The sequence below is a fragment of the Taeniopygia guttata genome, chromosome 1, assembly GCF_048771995.1.
Source record: "Taeniopygia guttata chromosome 1, bTaeGut7.mat, whole genome shotgun sequence".
Taxonomy (NCBI): Eukaryota; Metazoa; Chordata; class Aves; order Passeriformes; family Estrildidae; genus Taeniopygia; species Taeniopygia guttata.
The window spans coordinates 18,951,440-18,971,723 of NC_133024.1; the positions used below are offsets into that span (position 1 = coordinate 18,951,440).

The window sequence follows — 20,284 nt, forward strand, 5'->3', positions numbered from 1 at the left end:
CAGCTCTGCCCTGTTCCACAACTCAGACCACCTGTTCTCCTTCCATTGATCCTTTTGTGTCGGAACCCCGGCCTGGTTCCGTGTGGTGGAAAAGCTTCTCCTCCAACCCGTGCTTCCAAAGAAAACTCTGCAGCCTGTTGTTGTTCGGTCTCATGGTTGTTTATTGCAAGTTATCTAAAAGATTTTCTTCTCAGGCTGCTGTGGTTTGCTCAGCAGCTCAGGCAGAGGCACACACACACCCTGACATCCTCTCTGACTCCCGACTGCTTCTTCTCTGCCCCTGCCCAGGGCTGCTGCTATCTTTTATATGGTACATTACATGTTACATGTTTACAGTTTTTCCCCAATACCTACTACCTATATTAAATGGTGCTTTTCTACTCTAAACCAATCTATGAGTGCCAACATCATCAAGAACATGGAGGTAAGGAAGAAGAAAGAGGAGGAACAGGACCAGCCTACATTCCTCCATCTTAAAACTTCTGACCCCCATGTACAAAGTAAAAACCCCCCTGTACAGGTGCTAAAACCCCCTTGTACAATACTAAAAAATTCTTCCCTCTACTTTATAACTACTTCTACTATACTATCTAAACTTTCGTGACTTCTTGTTCCACCTTCAAAGTTGGTAAATCATTCCATGGCTCAAACCCAGAATCACAGCTGTTTCCAGCTGCCTGCCAGGGTCTCAAATGCCTCTGACCAGGGCCTGGAACCTCCAAAAATGTCTGAGGGACATTTTGAGTTCCCACATCTCCCTCTCCTGTTTGGCCCAAAAACACACCTGCTTTGCCACTTTGTTCATGGCCCATCAAATACACAGAAAAATGCATGGCAGAACAAGCAGAAGAACTAGAAGCCCTATAAAAATACAAAATGCTACTTTCAAAAGCTCCCTCCACAATGGTGAGAGATTAAAAAGGTTAATGAAATAATCCCCCAGGATCCTGTAACTTATTTCAATTTGCTGATGCTATTTTGTATTTGCTTTATATTTTCATGGATAGATTTTGAGTGATCAGACAAGTTCATGCAGCACATCCCCTCAAATTCTTCGCACCCATGCCCATGTGATAGCAGCAAATAATCAATTGCCGCCCTGTTCTGAAGTGTTGCTTGTCTTGCACTGTTGATATCTGTTAACATGTTGCTCAGTGCAGAGGAAATGGCATGAGTGTGTTTGCTCAACCAACATGCCATGTGGTCCAACTGTGTCAAGGCCACCCCTGATGCTGCTTGGGGTGAGAAGATTGCTACTGCAATTCTCCAAGCCTTGTTCCAGGTATAAACTTCATCATCACAATTTGGACTATATTGCTCAATGGATCTTTTTTTCTCTGTGTGCTTGCTCCCTTAAAATTTCCAAATTGGGTGTTATCAATAAGAGTTCTCCAATGCTGCATGGAGTGCCCTTGATTTTTGCAGGGATAACAGGCCAAATTCTGTCCCCACAAATCAAAACATTCCTTTTGGTGAAATGGCTGGATTTTGGAGGGATGGTTTGCTCATCATTTTGATGTAATTACACCAGGATGATGCATTTCTGTAAAAGAGATAGTTTGGAATGATGTGGTTATCTGTCTATGTCTAACCACATCTATCATGTGGTTATCTGTCTCTGTCACTCCCAATGGATTGAATTTGATACAGAATTTCATTTTTGTTGACCGAAAGATGTCCAATTCCAGAGGTTCAAAGTGAGCCACAGGAAGGAACTATGTCCAAACATGCCATCCATCCACAGGATCCAAAAAAGACTTCAGAACCTTTGGAGGGATGCTCTTTGGGATTGGCCATTCTTCCACTGGCACACCTACCAAGCATGTTGAGAATGGTTTCCCTGGTTTTGAATGAGTCAGACAAATGCTGTCCAGACCCACTGCTTTTGCCAAAAACATTTTCCCACACATTTTCCCCTGGTTGTCTCATGGGAAAATCCGTCCTATTACCCAAGGCAACAGGTGAGACAATGAAGCACATGAACACTATCTGTCTGAACCCCATGTCCATGTCCCCACCCTCTGTGAGAAACCCCGCAATGCAGCAACACCCAGCTAACACTTGATTCCCTAGGAAAACCCTAAGTCTCTGAGTTGTCAATCGTTGTCTGATGAGGTGTCTGCAGCATTGCTGTCTGCCTTCGTCTGCGTGCTTGCCTCTCTGCTTCTCGGGTCCACATCCACTGGTGTCTGCTCCTGATAAAGGTTTCATGTGCCTTGCTGACACCCACTTCAGTCCTTGCCCTGAAGCGAAACCCTTGCCCCAAGTCATTAATGCACATGGGCCTTCGATTTGTCCTGACTCTGGGTTTCTGACCAAAACGAAAGGATTCTCCCTCAGTTTTGCTTGTGTGCTGTTTGTAAAATATCTGACAATAGGTGGAGTGGCTCTGAGAGACAACCATTTAAAAAATTCAACACATACAGAGCTTTGTTCAACCGCATATAAGGTGTTGCACCTGCTGCCCCTCTTTTCTGTTTATCCAAAAGGGATTTCAGGGTGTGATGTTTTCTTTCAATGATTGCTTGACCTGAGGGAGAATGAGGAATACTGAAAATGTGTTTGACTCCCCATTTTTTCAGAAATTTGTCAAGCACCTTGCCTGTGTAAATTGGACCATTATCTGTTTTTATTTCTTGTGGCACGCCTAATGATGCAAATGCTTGTAAAAAATGTTTGCAGGCATGTTCTGCAGTTTCCCCTGTATGTAATGAAGCAAAAATTGCCCCTGAAAATGTGTCAACTGAAACATGAATGTTTTTGAGCCTCCCAAAGGAGGGATATTTTGTGACATCAGTTTGCCACAGCTGAAGACTTTGCAGTCCCCTCGGATTGACCACTCCTGTGGATACAGGAGGATGCACAAGCTGGCACTCTGGGCAAGCACTGATGATTTCCTCTGCCTGGCTTTTAGAAAGGCAAAAGGATTCCATCAATGCCTGTGCATTTTGGTGGAAAAATGCATGGCTCAATTTTGCTTGCTCAAAAATGTCTGGTAATGTCTGTGATATGGTCATTGTGAGTCTGTCTTCATGAGCATTCCCTTCTGCTAAAAACCCTGGAAGTGAGGAATGTGCCCTGATAAGTGCAACAAAATATTTGTGTTCTCTGTTTTCTAAGATTGTTCTCACGCATGATAGGCATGAATATAAAATTTCATTGTCTGTGTGTTTCAAAATTGATCACCTCTCAGACATTCTCTGGTGGCCAAGCAGACTCTTGGGAGCAGCCTCTCATTAAGGCAGAGCTAATCCCAAGGCTCAGATGAACAGAGCAGCCACTGTTCCTCACCAATACCAGGATTCACTTTCAATGCTGAAATATTTGCAAGAGCAGCTTGAGCAAGGCTTTTTGTTTTTTTCTGAAGCTGTTGAGGGGCATGAAGGGACATCAGTGAAACATTTAATGTGTCCCTGCGGAGAGGAGAGTCCAGGCCTTTACTCTGTGTTCTATAAAAGGGCTCAGAATGGGAAAAATACAGAATGGGAGCTCCACACTGAAATGTTGAGCTCTGCAGAGAAGAGGTGGCTTTTTTATTCACCCACAAAGGGCCAGGCCCACCCACAGGGCTGTACAAACCAGAATAATAGTCATGATTGAAAACGCAAAATATAGGCCAGAACCTGGCATTAACAAAACTCTAAAAGCTGCTGCACTCCCTGCAATCCAGACAAAAGAGATGAAACCTGGTCACACCAGTGACGAAGGGGAGAGGATCTCCAGACACAATGCTGATTTTTGCCATTTATTGATATTTAGCTCATCTAAAGGGAAGCTGAAGGTTCAAAAGCAATTTTTTAAAATGGGAAATTATTAATTTCTTTTCCCCCCGACCAATATGTTCTAATCTTGTTCACTGAGAACATGGTGACAAATTGGGAAGGACTGTGCAGCAATGACTTTCATAAATGGAAAGGAAATGTCAAACAGGATTCTTCTGCATGCACATGTGATATTTTCCTGCCCTCCCCCAACAGAAAAAGCAATATATTCACAGGTCACAGCCTTGTCCACATCTTCCCAGGAATGCTGGGTTCCTCTAGCATCACCTTGAGCAGGGTCCTCCTCTTCCTCCTTTCCAAAGCATAAACTCAGCTGATGCAAAATTCTAGCCAGAGGGTCTGTATCAGGAATTACACACACACATAAAGGCCTTTTTTGCTTCTTGTTTCCCCACTCAGGAAGTCCCCAGCACCCTCTTCCCTTCCTCTGTCCTCTTAGGGCTCCCTGTGAGAACACAGCCCTCCCTCCACAAAGATCAGGTGCCCCAAAAGAAGTTCCATACTCTGTAAAAACACCGCTCTCCTTTTCCTTCCACCCTCTGCTGGTCTCTGAATAAAAACCTCTGAGAGAGTCACAGAGAAGGAGGCAAAGTTTTGCCACCACACAGCCAAGGGATGATCAGCTGCTGCAGAAATGAGACATCTGAACAGAAGCCAGAGAAATAACCACACAGAGCCTGAAGCATGAGAAGCCTTTTAGGGGAATAAAAGAAGCTTCATCTTTGCCCTGAAGTGGTTTATGAGAGCAGCCTTTAGGCTACAAAACAGATAAATTATCTAGAAAATACTTAATTCTGAAGAGAACTAATAAACATTGAGTTCTCCAACGAATCTATTTTCTTACGAGAAGACAATCCCAAACAGCCACTTCTCCCTGTTCTGGAAACTTTCTAGTGAGCATGTGAGGAAGAGAGGCTGGAGAGAGCCCCTGTTCCCTGAGCAGCCAGAGGCAGGGACAGGCATTCCCAGCTGGGCATCCCAGCCATGCCAGGGGTTTTGGGGCTGGCAGAGCCACTGGGGGACACAAGCGGGTCAGGACCCGTGTTATGCAATGATTTGCCATCAGGGTGCTGTCCAAGCAGATCTGTTATCCTTGGTTGGGGAGTACTGCTGCTCTCTGCAACCTATCTGAACAAATTCACTCTGCCAAGGGCTGACGCACAGCTCTGCCACAGGCGCTGCCTCCAGCCCGATGCCAGGCCACGTCTGCAGGCACACATGGGGGTGGAGATTGCTACCCTGAGCCCCCCAGCCCCAGGAGAGCTGCAGGAGGAGGCTGGGGAGCACAGCCCCAGCTCAGGGGGAGCTGCTGCCTGCGGCAGGGCTGCTGGGCTGCAGGGTGTGCTCCCAGGGAGCTCCCTGGCCTCTGGCCCCTCTCCTCACTGGGTGTGCAGGGAAGGAGAGGAACTGCAGCTGTCAGTGCCCCTGGAGCCACACGTGATAAGCGAATTTTATCTCTGATGTGCCCCAGCCACTGCACTCATTGCCCTGTGATCCTGCCCTGAAGTAGCCACAAATTCTAAACCAAACTGACTTTGTTATGAGCAAAACAGCCTTCCTGGTTCCCACGGCAATACTGGGACACTGCTGGCTTGAGCTAAGTTGATATTGAAATGTTAATTAGCTAATTGCTCTGTTTGTTTTCTTTAAACCACCTGGGAATCACTTCCACCCCGCACCCACACTGCCATTCTAGGACTGGATGCAAATAGAGGAACCTGTGGAATCATGGGAGGGGGTTTTGGGGATGAAAACACCCCTAAATGGAGGGCTGGGCACAGCGGAGGGGGCTGGACGGGAACCACATCCCTAGTCGATGTTTGACCTGTCACCATAGCCTCCAGAGGACTGGACTGGGCTGTGGGAAGCAGGAACAGAGAGGCAGCTCTTCCTGGTGTTACCAGGAGGAAAGGAGAGAGGACAGTCTGCTGATCCGGACTTCAGCTACAGACTGCACACCTCTTCACCCTTCGGCTACCCGTGTGCCACGAAGTCTCCAGGGACAGACTCTGCAGCCCTCTCCCCCTTCGGCTACCTGGAAAAAGCTACAACAGCGGGGGCGAGCTCCGTGTCGAGCCCCCTGCCCAGCCGATCTTTCTAATAAAGAGCTGAACACTAATAAAGCCATCTGTCCCCTGGGAGATGCCCGGCCTCGATGCCGGCACCCACAGACCTACAGGGAGCCAACAAAGGCAAAAAGCAAGTCTGGATTTCAAAGTCACACACCTGGCACCTTGCAGGGCCCACCTGCCATCTTAATACATCAAAAAGTCGTCATTGAAATGACAACAAGTAATTATGACAGGAAGGTAAAACACATCTTAATGAACACAGATCTGCTGAAAGCTCAGCTTCAAGGAATGTCACTGACTGAAGGGAATTCTGGTGGTATCCATCTGTGACACCACTCCCTCCCACACTCTCCTCCTGTCAGCAGCTCTGCCCTTCCTTCACACACTTCAGATGGAGATAGCAGGAATGAATATAACACCCCAAATTGCTATGATAACACAGTTCAGCAGAAATGGAATATTTCACAAATTTTTCTGCTTGCTTGGGGAGAACCACTCTGTTCAAGATTCACAGGAGCAGAAAACTGAAGGACACATAATGAGAATTTTGTGTACTCCAGTCACTCAGTGCATTTGAATCCTCCTAATAAAACTAAATGACCCTTCCTACCTCTCTTGCCCCCTTTAATTCTCAGCACAGCATTTAACACTTTCATTGTAAGAATGTCTGATTTCTTTCTAACAGAAGAGATGAGGTTGTGATGCCATGAACAATTAGCCCTTCTTTTTCTGAGAAATCCTGTTCATCGCCTTACCCCTGAAAACTTTTAAATGTTTCTAAGGTTTATTTTAAGGGTGGATTTGGAGAAACCATTCCCTGTGTGGTGCCTCAGAGCAGGGGCTCTGAGTGTGGCTGAGGCAAAATAGAGATAATAAAGAATAGAAATAATAAAATAGCACTTTCTATCAGCACTTCTCTGCAGAGTGTGCTCCTGTCAATCAGACCTGAGGACTTCTCCAGTTCACCTGAATTTTTGTCCCTGTCTGAGGTGTCAGGACATCCTGCAGTGGAAGCTTTAGATAAACTAGGTTGGACTTGATGATCTCAAAGGCCTTTTCCAACCTAGTTAGTTCTGTGATTTTTCAGGGTTATTATTAATTTCACTAAACCCCAGTATAGATTCAGCTTCTCTCTGTAAGCATTGTTAGAAGGCTTCTGAACATAATTCATTGTTACAAATAACCCCATTACAAACAGCCAAGGTCTTCCAATTAAGCAAGTGCAGGATAATAGCAAAGCACATTTTCCTGAGGTTATGTGGCAAATGGCAAAGTTTTGTCATTGTCTTCACATCTTGCAATGCCACTGACATCCCAATACACTAAAATAAATCCCCTGTTGGAGTATTTTGAACCTCTGACCCCTGCAATGGGAATTTCACCAGGCTGACAAAGCAGAAATTAAATCTTGCCTCTGTGGCACATGACTGCAGAGCGCTTTTGTACAAGAAAATATTCCTTTTGACATTTTCGATGAAAGGGACACATTTGGGGTTGTTCTACAGGTATTTCACACAAGGGCAAAGTGCTGCTATACCCACAGAGGGCAGGGGGTGGGGGTTATAATTCTCTTTTCTTTCTCTGAACACATAGTTCTGTATTGCAACAGCATCCAGAGCCAGAGTCCTGCCACAAGCATCACCCGAGTTATTTTTGTGTCAGCAGAAAGCTTTGCTTTCTTACATTGCCTAGGATTAAAATAGCCTGAGTCAGTTGCAAAAGTCACAAATTGTTATGGCTGGCAGGTTATTCAGGTGAAAACACCAAGAGCCCTGTGCTGATTTCACTGGAAAAGAAAATTAATAGTTTCTGAGACAGCACAGTAAACTTCCCTTGAGATTATGGAATGGTTTGGGTTGGGAGGGACCTTAAAGCCATCCAGTGCCACCCCTGCCATGGGCAGGGACACCTCCCACTAATCCCAGGCTACTCCAAGCCCTGTCCAGCCTGGCCTTGGGCACTTCCAGGGATCCAGGGGCAGCCACAGCTGCTCTGGGTACCTGTGCCAGGGCCTGCCCACCCTGCCAGGGAACAATTCCTTCCTGTTGGAAGCCATTCCCTGTGCCATGTCTTTCCCCCCCTCGTGCAAAGGCCCTCTCCAGCTCTCCTGGAGCCCCTTCAGGCACTGAGAGGCTGCAGTGAAGTCACCCCAAATCTGCCCCAGCACAAAGATGGACCAAGAGGGGGAAGAAGGGAGGGATCAAAGCAGGAGCTGCTACAAAAGATGCTGCCAGGAGCATCTCAGGGTGCTGTGTGTGAGCACAAGGGCTGTGACACAAACCAAACTACAACTCCAGGCATGTTCATCTCCCTGGCACTGCAAAGGCCAGCAGCAAATGATATTTGCCTCCTCAGAGGCCACAGCACAAACAGCAGCCGAGCCTGGCACACGCTCTGCTCCTCAGAGTGCAGCACCATCCCAGCCCCGGGGCAGGAAGCAGGCTGGGACATCACAGCAGGCAGGTCAGGCAGTGATACTGTGAGCAAAACCACAGCCCCTTGGGATAATTCACCCATGGGCACTTCTGGAACAGATTCCAGATGGGGCCTCTGAGTTGGTTTTGATGATGTGGTTTATATTTCTTATCTCTGCAGAGGCAGGAAGGGTGAGTTCAGCTCACATCACCACAGCATGGCTCAGCAGGTCAAAAGACCCTCAGTTACAAGACTTTTTAAGGAGTTATTGATTAATAAAACACTGCCAACAAGGATATTTATGTTTTTGACCCAATTCTTAAATATTTTATCTTTTGGACCCATGCTGCAGTGTAGGCTTTCTTAGCTGATCATGTTATGGCACACAAACCTACAGTGCTGCATTCTAATCTACTTGTTTACCTCTTATTTCTCCTATATCCTAAAGTATAAAACTTTTATTTTTTTCCATAGCTTTTATTTTTTCTATATCTTAAATGCTAAAACTCCAAACTTTGCTCCACTTTGCTTAACATGTCTCTGCTTTAAACTATAAAATCCACATTCTCCCTTCTAGCACCTGAGCTTGGAAGCCTTTTCCAAGGTCCCAGATCAAATCCTGGGTTTAATTCTAAGCTTTGGCTCACAGGCCCTAAGTTCTCTCAGAACTTAGTTCCTTGCATTTCCCAGAGTTCCCCTGAGTAGCCAGATGGAAACAGCCCTGCAAAATTCATGCTCTGGAATATGAATGAACAATTCAAAGGAATATCTATAAGATTTGATTGTTGTTTCATAACCTTGGGGAAATACAGACAGTTTTCTCCCAGAAATGACCAGGCTGCTTCTTGTTAGCTTTTCCAGAAAGAAGAAGCTAAAAAGCAAATCTATTCAAACCCTAAGAAATTGCCTTTAGAATTTTACCTGTATCTCTACTAGACCATCATTAGTGACAAAATAAATCTTCAATGATTGCCCAATTCCTGTTTAATTTATGGACATCTTTTTGAAAAATGAAGGCTAAAATATACACAGGTACATGATAATAAATTATAGATTTGAGAAGGGATATGCAAAGGCAGGAATCTGAGCAATCATTTTTCTCTCTTCCTTCCTTTCAGATGGAGAATCACCAAACTACAATGAGCTCTATATATCACAACCTTGCCCTGGAAACTTTTAAACTATAATTATTGAAATTAGGAAATATTAAACAACACAGATGTTTTCCCTTTATTCTGTGCATGCCACACAGTGCATTTCTTTGTTATGTGTGTTAACTCTTTGTTTTTATACCCAATTCCTTGTCAGCCAGTCTGGTTTTCCTTTTTACGTGTTTCTAGGGATCTGGGCCCAGGGATTGCTGCTCCTGGTACTCCCCTGCACTCAGCAGGCTGCTAAAAGTTAGATTTTACATGGGGCGCTCATTCTGTAAAAGAGACAGGAGGAGCCCTAATTTCAGCCTTGGTTTTTAAATAGAAATGCTGTCCAGAGTTTTGTGTGGGCTTTTCCCCCCTCTGTCAATTCAAGATTAATGAGATTCAATATGAATTACAGCGGATGCTTCAGAAACTCATGGAGGACTCTGTGGTCTTAGAAGTCTTTTCAGACCTAAATGATTCTGATTTGTGGAATGTGGGCAAAGGTTTTGAGCTCAACAAACAAGTGCATATGTAGGTCACCCCTTGTGGAGCTCACACTTTTCCTGCTGAATAAAGGAAGGAAATATTTTTTCCCTCATTTTTCTGTTGCACAGAGGGCATTTTAAATATTTTTAGAAGATTTTGCAGCACAAAGCTTTTGTCCCATTTTTAATGTGGATTAAGATGGCTTCTCACCTGGATCTGACCTGTGAGCATAAGAAAAGATATTTTTCCTGGCAGAGCCATCAAACACTGGCACAGGCTGCCCCTGCCCTGGGAGATAATGAAAACCAGACTGGAAGTGACCCGGAGCATCCTGGTTTGGGTGGAACCAGAGGATTCCCAACGATGTCCCCGAGCTTCAGCCACTCTGGGATCCAGAGGGGACGCTTGGCGCTTGGTTGTGACTGTGGATCCCACATCCCTGAATTTAGTGGGACCCTTTGCTAATTAGGCCATTAAAGGTGACTATTTTTGCAAGCCAGACAGAAACACAAACATGGGAACATGCCCTGGCATCCTGGCATAGCCTTCCCAAGCTTTTTCCTCCAAGAAATCCCAGGTGATTTTTCAGAAGGGGACCTGCTAGCTGGAATACCTTAACAACACCATAACTTCCACTTCCTTTTGTCAATATTTTTAATTAGGAATCTCCCCTAAAATACTCCCATGTGGAGATGGCCCAGCAAGGTTATCATAAAATTAGTAAAGCTGATAAAAATCGTTGTGCAGGAGCTAATGCCACCATAAATAACATCAGGGTGAATGTTAACCAGCAACTCAGAATAAACCCAGCCCCACTGAGGCTGAAATCCACTGCAGTGAACACCAGGTGAGGTCATTGAGCAAAAAATATCAGAACACATGAAGGATTTTGGCCTCTGCCTGCTCTCGATGCTGTATCTAATCTGAGAAGAAAAAAAAATTATCCTTTGAGGCCAGTGCCAGCAATTTAATCCCAAATGCCCAGAGGGAAAGCCCTCATTGCTTCTGGTGAGGATGGATTTATTTGGGTTTTTGACTGCCCCACAGTCAAACTTTGGTGTTGTATCCACAACCCTGGGAATTCCCTTCCCTGCCACAGGGGACAACAGCAGGTCCTTATTTTTAACTGCACTCCTCCAGGGACAGAGGTTGGATGTTTGGGTCCCTGGACTGTGTTGTAGCCCAGGATAAGAATCTCATTAATATCCCATCGTCATGTGTGGCTTTCAAGTTGTTTGGCTTGCAGCACTGGAATGTTATATCCAATGGGCTAATTCCATGGTTTGGGGGATGGAATATTCCCCTCTGCCACTGGCACAGCCCCAGGGACACTGCCCAAGGGCTGGACTGGCACAGCAGCTGTGCCCTCAGCAGCACAGGCTGGCATAGGGCCATGGGAGGCACACAGAGCTGCTCAGAATTATCCTGCCCTGGCTTCTGGGCATGGTTTTAATGCTGTTAATGTGGATAATCAGGGAGCCTTGTAAGCAGATCCACTTACAGGCACAAAATAATGAAGCTTTCTCTGCTGCTTTGGGGTTTTTTTTCCTCCAGTATTTTGTGCAATACCTCTCAATTTTTCTTTCCTCCTTGGTCAAACACATAAAAGCAGGAGGAAGAAACAATTTATTTATCCTGGTGAGAAAATCAGATTTGTATAAATTACATGAGTAGGAGAGAATCAGGAATTAGTGCTGTGAAGGAAGACTTAAGTAACACAAAGCAATAAAAATAACTGTGCTGATTAACTTCTCAGCTTGGACATTTCATTCATTCCTAAAAGACACTACCCTACATCAACTGGAATATTTAATTTGCACTTCAAGCTACTTAAGAACTGGGGAAAAAAAAAAAAAAAAAAAAAAGCGATCTAGGAATGCTGGCCTTGGGTTTCTCTTGGCTTCGGAGCTGACCATCAGAATATCAGTGACATTCAGAATATCAGTGCCAAGGCTGGAGAGGAAAAGATGGCCAGAGGCACCTGAGTTTGTTAGGACTTTTTCCAAAGGAACATTTCAGCAACTGACAATGCCAGCCCTAATTTCTTGACACAGCACAGGGGAGAAAAAGAGGGAGTTCGGCTGAAATACATTGTTCTGTCCTGTTTCTAACAGAAAAGTGACTCCAGTGGGTCAATTCATGGTCTCTCATCAGCTCACTGCAGAGAGCACTCATGCAGCAACACAATGAAGTGGGCAGAATGCAAATTAGCCAGGACAAAAAAGCCCAAAATAAAACCAAACCAGGCAGAAATGGAGGGCAGAGGGAATGTGACTATTTTCACCACAAAACGCAATGCTAATACCAAAGTCTTCAGCATCACTAAAGGTGCAAAACATGCAAAAAATGGGTTTGCAGATATACCAAAGCAGCTGAAGATCCACATGAACTCTGAAGAGGAAAGGCACCTCAGAAACACCCACAGGGTGCTGGCAGAAACCCAGGAATATCCCAGTCACACCCAACTTTTGGGATAACACAATTTTTTTGTCCCCTCCTCATCCTGACTGGATTTACCAGGGAGCTGTGTTCCTGCAGAGCCTCTTTTGCAATGATGGGGACTGCAAGAGGAGAGAAACAGCTCAGGCACCAGAACATTGCAGAGCTGCTGCAAGCCCTGCAGCCGATGCAACAAGCACCCCAGGAGCAGAGCACAGCAGCACAGGGAATGTGCAGTGCCAGCAGGACCACCAGGCAAGGACCACAGGATCCCCTGGCAGGCTGTGTGTGCTGGCTGGGGCACCAAGGCTGAGCCCTGGCAAGGGTCCACCGAGCAATAAGGAGCCCCACAAACGGCACTGCAAATTAAACTCCCTTTTCTTTCTCCAAGGAATGAAATCCTTCTCCTTCCTCCCTGCCACGTGCCAACCTCTGCCTCCAGCCCAGGGGCTCCCTGATCATGGGTGGCAGTCACAGGAATGGGATGTTCCCAAGACACATCCTGCCAAATAAATCCTGCCTCCTCATTGCTCCCCTGCAGCTCCACCTCCCTTCCTCCCTCACCTCTTCCTCATCGGCTCCAGCTCACAGGAGTAAATCGACACATTTATAGATAATATATATCCAGATTCTATTTCATAGATGTGTAATGTACAGATTTTTATATATACAATATACACAGATTCTATTTCATAGGTGTGTAATGCACAGATTTTTATATAAACTATATACACAGATTATATTTCATAGATGTGTAATGCACAGATTTTTATACATAATATATACACAGATTATATTTCATAGACGCACAGATCTTAAAATAGTCTGCATATCCTTTCAACTGTTATGCTGACACACAAATTTAAACCTGTTTATACACATCCCCAAAATCACATCTATTATTTTATCACATATTTCATTGTGTGGGTATATAAAATAGATCATGCAAATGCCAAGGGAGAGACAAAACATTCACAGAATCATCCTTAGAATGCAGAGATTTAAACCCAAAAACTGCAGCTGCCTGTGGGTTTAATTTTGCTAGGTGCTATGTAAATGATGATATGGGCTATGAAAGCTTATATTACACATGTTTAAATTGAAACTTTCCTGCTTGTGAGCAAACTTTTCATAGTTCTTAAGCAGTGGAGTACTTTTTTTTTCCAAAATCCTATCCCACATCTGTGGATGAGTGCAAAAAAGTCTACAATGCCAGGACAAAGGTGAACAGAGTTAGTAAAGTGAAATATTCTCTTGTTGAGACTTAAGTCACTCTTTTGAAATCAGTGCAGGAGGAGGAAAATTAGTTAGGACACATTTAAATGATGCTGGCAGAGATTTGGGGCAGTCAATAATTTACCCACCAGCCTGCTCATAATTAATACTAACTAATGGCAGAAGAGAAATGTGCGCTGGGAAAACAGAGCAGGGGACTGCATTTATGGCTCTGGGGACAGAAATAAAGACAGCACTTCAGCCGAAAAGAGTTTTTTTTAAATTATGTTTAAACTTGCTGTGATTGCAGTGATCTTTTAATTTGTATTTGCTTTCTTATGTGTTACAATGCTCCAGCAAAAGTACTTGGGTCCTAGCATTTGAGTTTAAAAACTAATTTTACCTCCTCACTTACATGGAATTCAGGGGTGTTTTGGTCACATGCAGTTAAAGAGAGAAGGGCAAAAATTATAAAAATATTCTGTAGTACCTTAAACTCGGTAAGGCCTGGTTAAAGTCCTGAGGACAACAGAGTTAAAGTTTCTCAGAACTTGAGAAAACTTCCAGGTTTTTTTTTTAAAAACCTCCACATTTCCCAACATGTTAGAATATGCTTGTTTTTCTCATATTGTGGCTGCCTCCAAACTCGAACCAGAATTCTGGAAGGATACAGAGTGGGAAGGAGGTGTTTTACATCCCCAAATTCACTCATGAGGGCCTGATATCAGACAAGGTTTTAGCTATCAGCATAACAGTATTACATAAACTGCAATTTGTCCAATAATCACACATTGCATCCAGCTAGAATTCCATATTGTGGAACAAGAATAAAGACTTCAAATTCCTGTGCAAAGGACTCCGTCACTATTGGTAATATCAACATGTTTACCCTTGGGTAAAAAACCAAGAAATCAACATTGCTGATTTCAGGGGAAACTGTCCCTCGTGAACACAAAACATGTTGGGAGAAATGCAAACTGGGGCTCTGACCCCCCAAAACATGCCTGAGAAATGCAGAGTGGGGCTCTGACCCCCCCCCCCAAAAAAAAACTCGCCTGAGAAATGCAAATTGGGGCTCTGACCCCCCCAAAACACACCTGAGAAATGCAAATTTGGGCTCTGACCCCCACAAAACACACCTGAGAAACACAGAGGTGGGTCTCTGTACCAAAAGAGTGTGCTTGAATCACTCAAAAAAATCAAGGGTATGAGGAAAAGTCGGAATTAGTATTAAACTACAAAGCACAGCAGGTTCTCTGGCAAGATTCACTCTACTCACAAAGGCCAACTAAGGCACAACAAGGAAAGCAAACAACACAACCAAACAAAATCCAGGCACCCAAAGCAGAAATGAATTGGAACTACCTAGGGGTGTGTGTGCGTGTGGAGTGTAAACAAGGATGAAAAGGAATGCAGCCTAAAGCATAACAACACTTTATCTTAGCAGCACTTTAGCTTAACTTGTACCTTAATTTACAGCTTAAGCACAACAACCTACCATAGAAACAACATTTAACAGCAACTTATACCTTCATTTACAGCTTAACCACAACAACCTAACACAGGAACAATATTTAACAGCACTTCGCCTAAATAAGAAGCACAACTTCCCTTAGCTCCCAGATTTTCTGTGCCGTAGGGCCAAGACACACTTAGTGCAAGATGAAAAAACTAAAAAAAAAAAAGTGCAAGTGGAAAAACTCCCCTCAGAGTGGGGGGAAATACTCACTTTGGATGTCTTTGCACCTCCTGAGGGGCGGGCGATTGCTGGTCCCAGCCTGGTGGCCCAGGAGGGATCAAAGGGCCCCAAAGGACGAGCTTCGGACACAAAAATGGCTCATCCCAGCCACTTTTTGGATCGGCGCTTCTTTGAAAGTGCCAGAACAGGAATGTTGTGCCAGGAGCGTTTTCCAACATGAGAAAAGCAGGAGCTCACGGGGACCTGCCGAGAGTGGACAGCGCGTTATGCTGAGCCCAGAGCTGAGCCCAGGTGCTCCTGAGCAGGCCTAAGCTCAGGTTACACCGCACCTGGAGGGAGTTAAGGGGACTGCGCCACCACGGGCTCCAACCCCAAAACACGCCTGGGAAATGCCAAGCGCGGCTCTAGCTGGCATCCTGTCTGGGAATCACAGCCCTGGGAAATCCTGCACAGCCTCGGTTGCTCTGTAAACAGCAGGCAGCTCTTTCCAGGATCCCTTTGAGGCTGGCTGGGAGATATAATGCGGATGCTTTTCTGTCCATCGCACTCCAGCACGTGCTGCCACTGCTCGGAGAAGTTGATTTCTGCAACAATAGTTAGGCAGGCTGGAGAGGAATACTAAGTAAACAAATCTAAATTATTTCAGGTCTGGATCTGAGCTATGCAATTTTAGTTCTGTTGCTAGGTGGGAGTCATTCTCCTCTGGTGGTGTTTTATTTTTTCAGAGCAGCTCAAGATCCGTATGTTTGTTTTATGGTGGAGGACTCTGCGTTCCACTGAACCTTCAAAAACCAAATTTAAACATTGACTTGAGAACTCCAAGTCACCAGGGGAAAGCGATCTGGTGGCCAAGCCAAGGCCAGGGGATGTTCTGATCCCTGTGACTGAGAGCTCCAAATAGGCCCCAAGGATTCATCGCTCTGTGAACACCTGGCCGCAGCCCTGCTGTCCCCTTGTGAGGCTCCTGCCACACTTGGGGACAGGCGCTGAGGGGACACGTCGCCTGCCCCTGGCTTGGCACAGAGCAGCAGACGCTGCTCAAAGTGCTTCCTTCCCTCCCGCTCGTCCCCAGGGCTGTCCCTCAGCCAGCAGACCTGCGCGTGTCACCCTGTCCCACGCCAGGCGCTCCGGGACGGAGCTGCCCCGCACGGGACATCCCTCCAAAGCCCCGGACCACCGGGAGGTCCCAAAAATCAGGAGCTGCCGGGCTGGAAGGCACGGGGGGGAAAGCTTCTCCCGTGCCGAGGAGGGGCTGCGGGGAGAGACCCGCGGGAGCTGGAGGGACGGGGCAGGGACAGCTCTGCTGCTCTCCCTACCCCTGTCCCTCTGTCCTGTCTCTCTGTCCCTGTCCCAGAAGCGCGCAACCAATCCCAGCACGGCTGGGGTTGGAAGGGACCTCTGGAGAGCATCCAGACTGAAACCCTATCGCCACCTGGAGCAGGTGACACAGGCACGCGTCCGGGTGGGTTTGGGATGTCCCCAGAGATAGAGACTCCTACGCGCCCTCCCTGGCAGCTGTCCCTGTCCCCGTCCCAGCGCACCCGGGCTGCTCCGCGCGTGTGCGCGCCTGTCCCCGTGTGCGTGCGGAGCCCGGGGCCGCCTGGCCCCGCCCGGGGCCGCCCCGCGGGAGGATCCTCCCGCTCCAGCCCTCCCTCCGTCCCTCCGTCCCTCGGGCGCGGGGGACGCGGGCAGCGCGGCGGCGGCGGCAGCGCGGAGCCCCCGCGCCATGGGCGGGCGGCGCGGAGCGGCGCGGAGCCGGCCCGCCCGGGGCTAGCCGGCATGAACTGAGCATGGCGAGCGGCCTCGGCCCGCGCTGGCCCCGCCGAGCGGCGCCGGGCGGCGGCGGCGGGGGGCTGCTGCTGCTGCTGCTGTGCGCCGCGGCGGGGCTGCCCCGGAGCGCTCAGCAGGTGCTGCGGATCGGTGAGTGCCGCCGGGGCGCGGCGGGGCCGGGCGGGGGCTCCGGGCATCTCCCGGGCCGCGCGGAGCTCGCCCGGGCGGGCGGCGGGACCCGCGCGGCTCCCGCTCGGCGCAGCCGCCGCTCTGGAGCCGGGGATGCTTGGGATGCTCGGGGATGCTCGGGGATGCTCGGCATGCTCGGGGACGCTGCGCTGCCGGGGCTCCGCCGGGCCGCTGCCCAAAGTTCGCCCCGGTGAGCGGTGCCGGGGAAGTCGGGCGCGGGAATCCCGGGGAGCATCCCCGGAGGCCGCGGGGTGTCGGCTCCGGGCGCTCCGCGGGGCACGCTGCGAAGGGCCCCCAAAGCCGGGCAGGAAGGGTTCGGTGAACCGAAAATCTGTGCCGAGAGGTGCGGAGTGTCCCGGTTCGGAGCGCAAGGCGGGCGGCTGTGGCTTCAGAAAGGGACTGGGGGGATGCGGGACGCATTTGCCGCTATCCCCGGGCAGGGGCAGCTCCGTGGGGCTGCGCGGAAAACTCCGCGAAACGGGAAATTATTTTTAAGTAGAAAACTCCGCACCATGGGAACGGGGCTCGGCTCACAAGAAGCCTCTCTTCCTACAGTGGGTTTCTTGTGTCAGTCAAGTGAGACGGTGAATACAAAGTGTCGGAAGAGTTCGGGGTTAGGAGAGACTGTGGGAAAGATGTAGGTAGAATCTGGCACGCTGCTGTTTCTGTCTATCCCTCTTTCGCTTGGCAAACACTGAACATGAAGCGGGGGGAAAAGGAAATAAACAAGAGGAAAGAAAAATTTTTAAAAAGGAAAGAAGCTGTTTAAGGCAGCGGGGAGAGCATCCCGTAGTTCCCAAAGGCGCATTCCCTAAGATAGGTGCCTTTTGAGCCGGCAAGCCCTCACCCCGCTCAGCTCCCGCAGCAGCGCTCCCTGAAGCCCAGGGGAAGGCTCCTGGAGCCGGGAGAGCAGAGGACGCGCGGCCGGAAGGCTGAAATGAAGGAAGGAAAGTGCAGCCCTCCCGAGTACTGGGCAGCAGAGCCGGGGCGCTCAGCACGCGCTGCCGAGGATGTCCCCTCGGCTCCCGGCTGTCCCCGCTCGGGGGGCGCTCACCTTTCCCGGGGGGTCGGGGGGAGTTCGCTGTTCCCTGCTCTCCCCTGCCGGGAGCACGCGATCTCACAGCTACAGCGGGAATTCAGGGACATTTCCCCCACTGAAACCTGGGGAAGAAAATCCTGTTGGAATCCCTGAGCCACAGGCACCAGCGGGATGCTCTGGAAATGCACAAAATGCTGCCTTAGCTTACTCTGGTTTAGTGGGAACAGCCTCTGAAGAACGGAGGAGCCTGCCAGTGTTTAAAGGGCTTGAGTTCAGCCTAAATGCCCGTGTGCAGGACGCAGGCTCGGCTTCACAGCTGCCTTCAGCCCGGCAGGGAGCCGGGCAGAGCTTTGGGGTGTTCCCTGTGTCCTGCAGAACTTCCGCGCTGCTCCGGTGCGCCCAGCGCGGCTCCGGGCCGCTGCCCCCGCTGCTTTTCCTGAACTGGCCCGCCAGGGGTGCGGGCTCTGCCGCAGGGCCGGGTGAATTTCTGGGTCAGATTTGCTGTCCCTGGGCACGCAGGAATGGGAGCCCAGCGCTGACCGCCCCCTGTCACTGCCGCCAGGGCAGAAGTAGGCACAAAGCTGACAAAGTGCTCGGCTTTCAATCGCAGCCGTGCAGAGGGATGTGCAGGGCGATCGATGTGTTAGGGGCTGGGAATGCATAAAATATTGAGTGTATTCTTACTGCCGTGGTTATGCTGCCTGTGGAGTAATGATGTTATAAAATATTAATCCTTCACATCCGTTAACAGCAGCAAAGTTTCTCCGTGGAATCTGTCACTCTCAGAGGTGGCAGAGTGGAGTAATGGCAGTAACTCCTCCAAATCTTTGTGCTAACATCATGAAATCATCCCCAAGCATTTCTGACAGCAGAGGAAATGCCATTAAGCCATCAGATTGTTTTCCCCATGTTTTAGTTAATTAAGGGAAGAAAGTGCAGCAGTCTGTGCCCGGATTCATACACTGAGAGTTTAATTGCATTTTCCACTGTCAGGGAGCTTTCAGATTTGTTTTTTATTAATTTTTTTTTCCTGGCTTGTAATAGAAATGAATGGATTGTCTTGCTGGTGTTTAATTAGTTGAGAAAGGACGTGTGAGTGATATGAATTCTAGTTATTCCTCAGCACTGACTAATGACTCCTTTCCAGCTCTGTAAACAAATGATGAGGGATGGCAATGTGACCAATAAAACTGACTCATTAGGATAAAAGTAATGGATTTTGAGATAACATGGAGTTTGAAGTTTCAGTAATAAAATAAAATTAAATGAAATGCTGGTGTCTGACTGGGTAATTCTTCCCCACTCCTATTTAAAAGCTTTTCCCTTGACACACAAGCTAATGGAGCCGTCCAAGGAAAAACCATCTTTATCTGCACATTACCCACCAGACTGTATTACATAAAAGTGTATTTAAAGTTCATGACCCAAATATTTCTTACTGAATTCCATGGAATTTTCAGTTTTTACACCAAGTCCTTCTTATCTATGCTACTTGCACCAATTGTGTAAAATAAATGATCTCCAAGGAAGAATGGTAATGAACTGGAGCAGATGCTCAGGTGCAGAAACAGCTTCCAAAGACATCTCAGCAACAACAGAATAATCCATTTGTTCGTGCTGGATGCAGAGCTCTCATTCCTGGACATGCATTGCAGATTCTGAATAGGCTATAAGGGTGATATTACATGAAAATTTACAGATGGTCGAGCTCCATTCTGGGTTAGAACCAGCCAACAGCAAGTTCTTAACAAAGCACTGGAGTTATTAAAAAAAAAATGCATGAATCTTGGAATTATCTCTGAAATTACCAGCTCCTGGAAATGAACAAATGGACAGGTTTCAGGTTTTGCAGGAATTTCTTGGGGTGAGGAGATAGAAACCAGAAGGATTTTCAGTAATTTGTGTGTTTCTGTAAATGGAATATTTACATAAGGGTTCGTCCTTTGCACTGATTTACTCCTTACTCAAGCAAAATTCCAAAATTTAGTGCATTGTGTTTTTCACAATAGAGGACTAGCCCCATAACTGAGAAATATCAG

The 20,284-nt window shown here is 47.5% G+C and overlaps 2 protein-coding genes across 13 annotated transcripts in view; one reads left to right on the forward strand and one right to left on the reverse strand.

The window, feature by feature from the left end:
• Positions 1 to 16,794, reverse strand: part of MRAP (melanocortin 2 receptor accessory protein) — a 73,292-nt gene extending 56,498 nt beyond the window's left edge. For all 5 annotated transcript variants that reach the window (XR_012053995.1, XR_012053991.1, XR_012053992.1 and 2 more), the window contains exon 1: positions 15,278 to 16,794. The gene's annotated coding sequence lies outside the window, so the exon portion shown is untranslated. The remainder of the gene's footprint in view (positions 1 to 15,277) is intronic.
• Positions 16,795 to 16,902: 108 nt separating this feature from the next.
• GRIK1 (glutamate ionotropic receptor kainate type subunit 1) overlaps positions 16,903 to 20,284 on the forward strand; it is a 102,272-nt gene continuing 98,890 nt past the window's right edge. For 4 of the 8 annotated variants that reach the window (XR_012053985.1, XM_030264391.4, XM_072924290.1 and 1 more), the window contains exon 1: positions 16,903 to 17,167. Coding sequence is in view for 7 of the 8 variants with exons in the window: in XM_030264391.4 (XP_030120251.4) it covers positions 17,038 to 17,167 (130 nt within the window). In the remaining variant the exon portion in view is untranslated. The remainder of the gene's footprint in view (positions 17,168 to 20,284) is intronic. The other 4 variants (XM_030264374.4, XM_030264399.4, XM_030264380.4 and 1 more) reach the window with 3 other exon arrangements.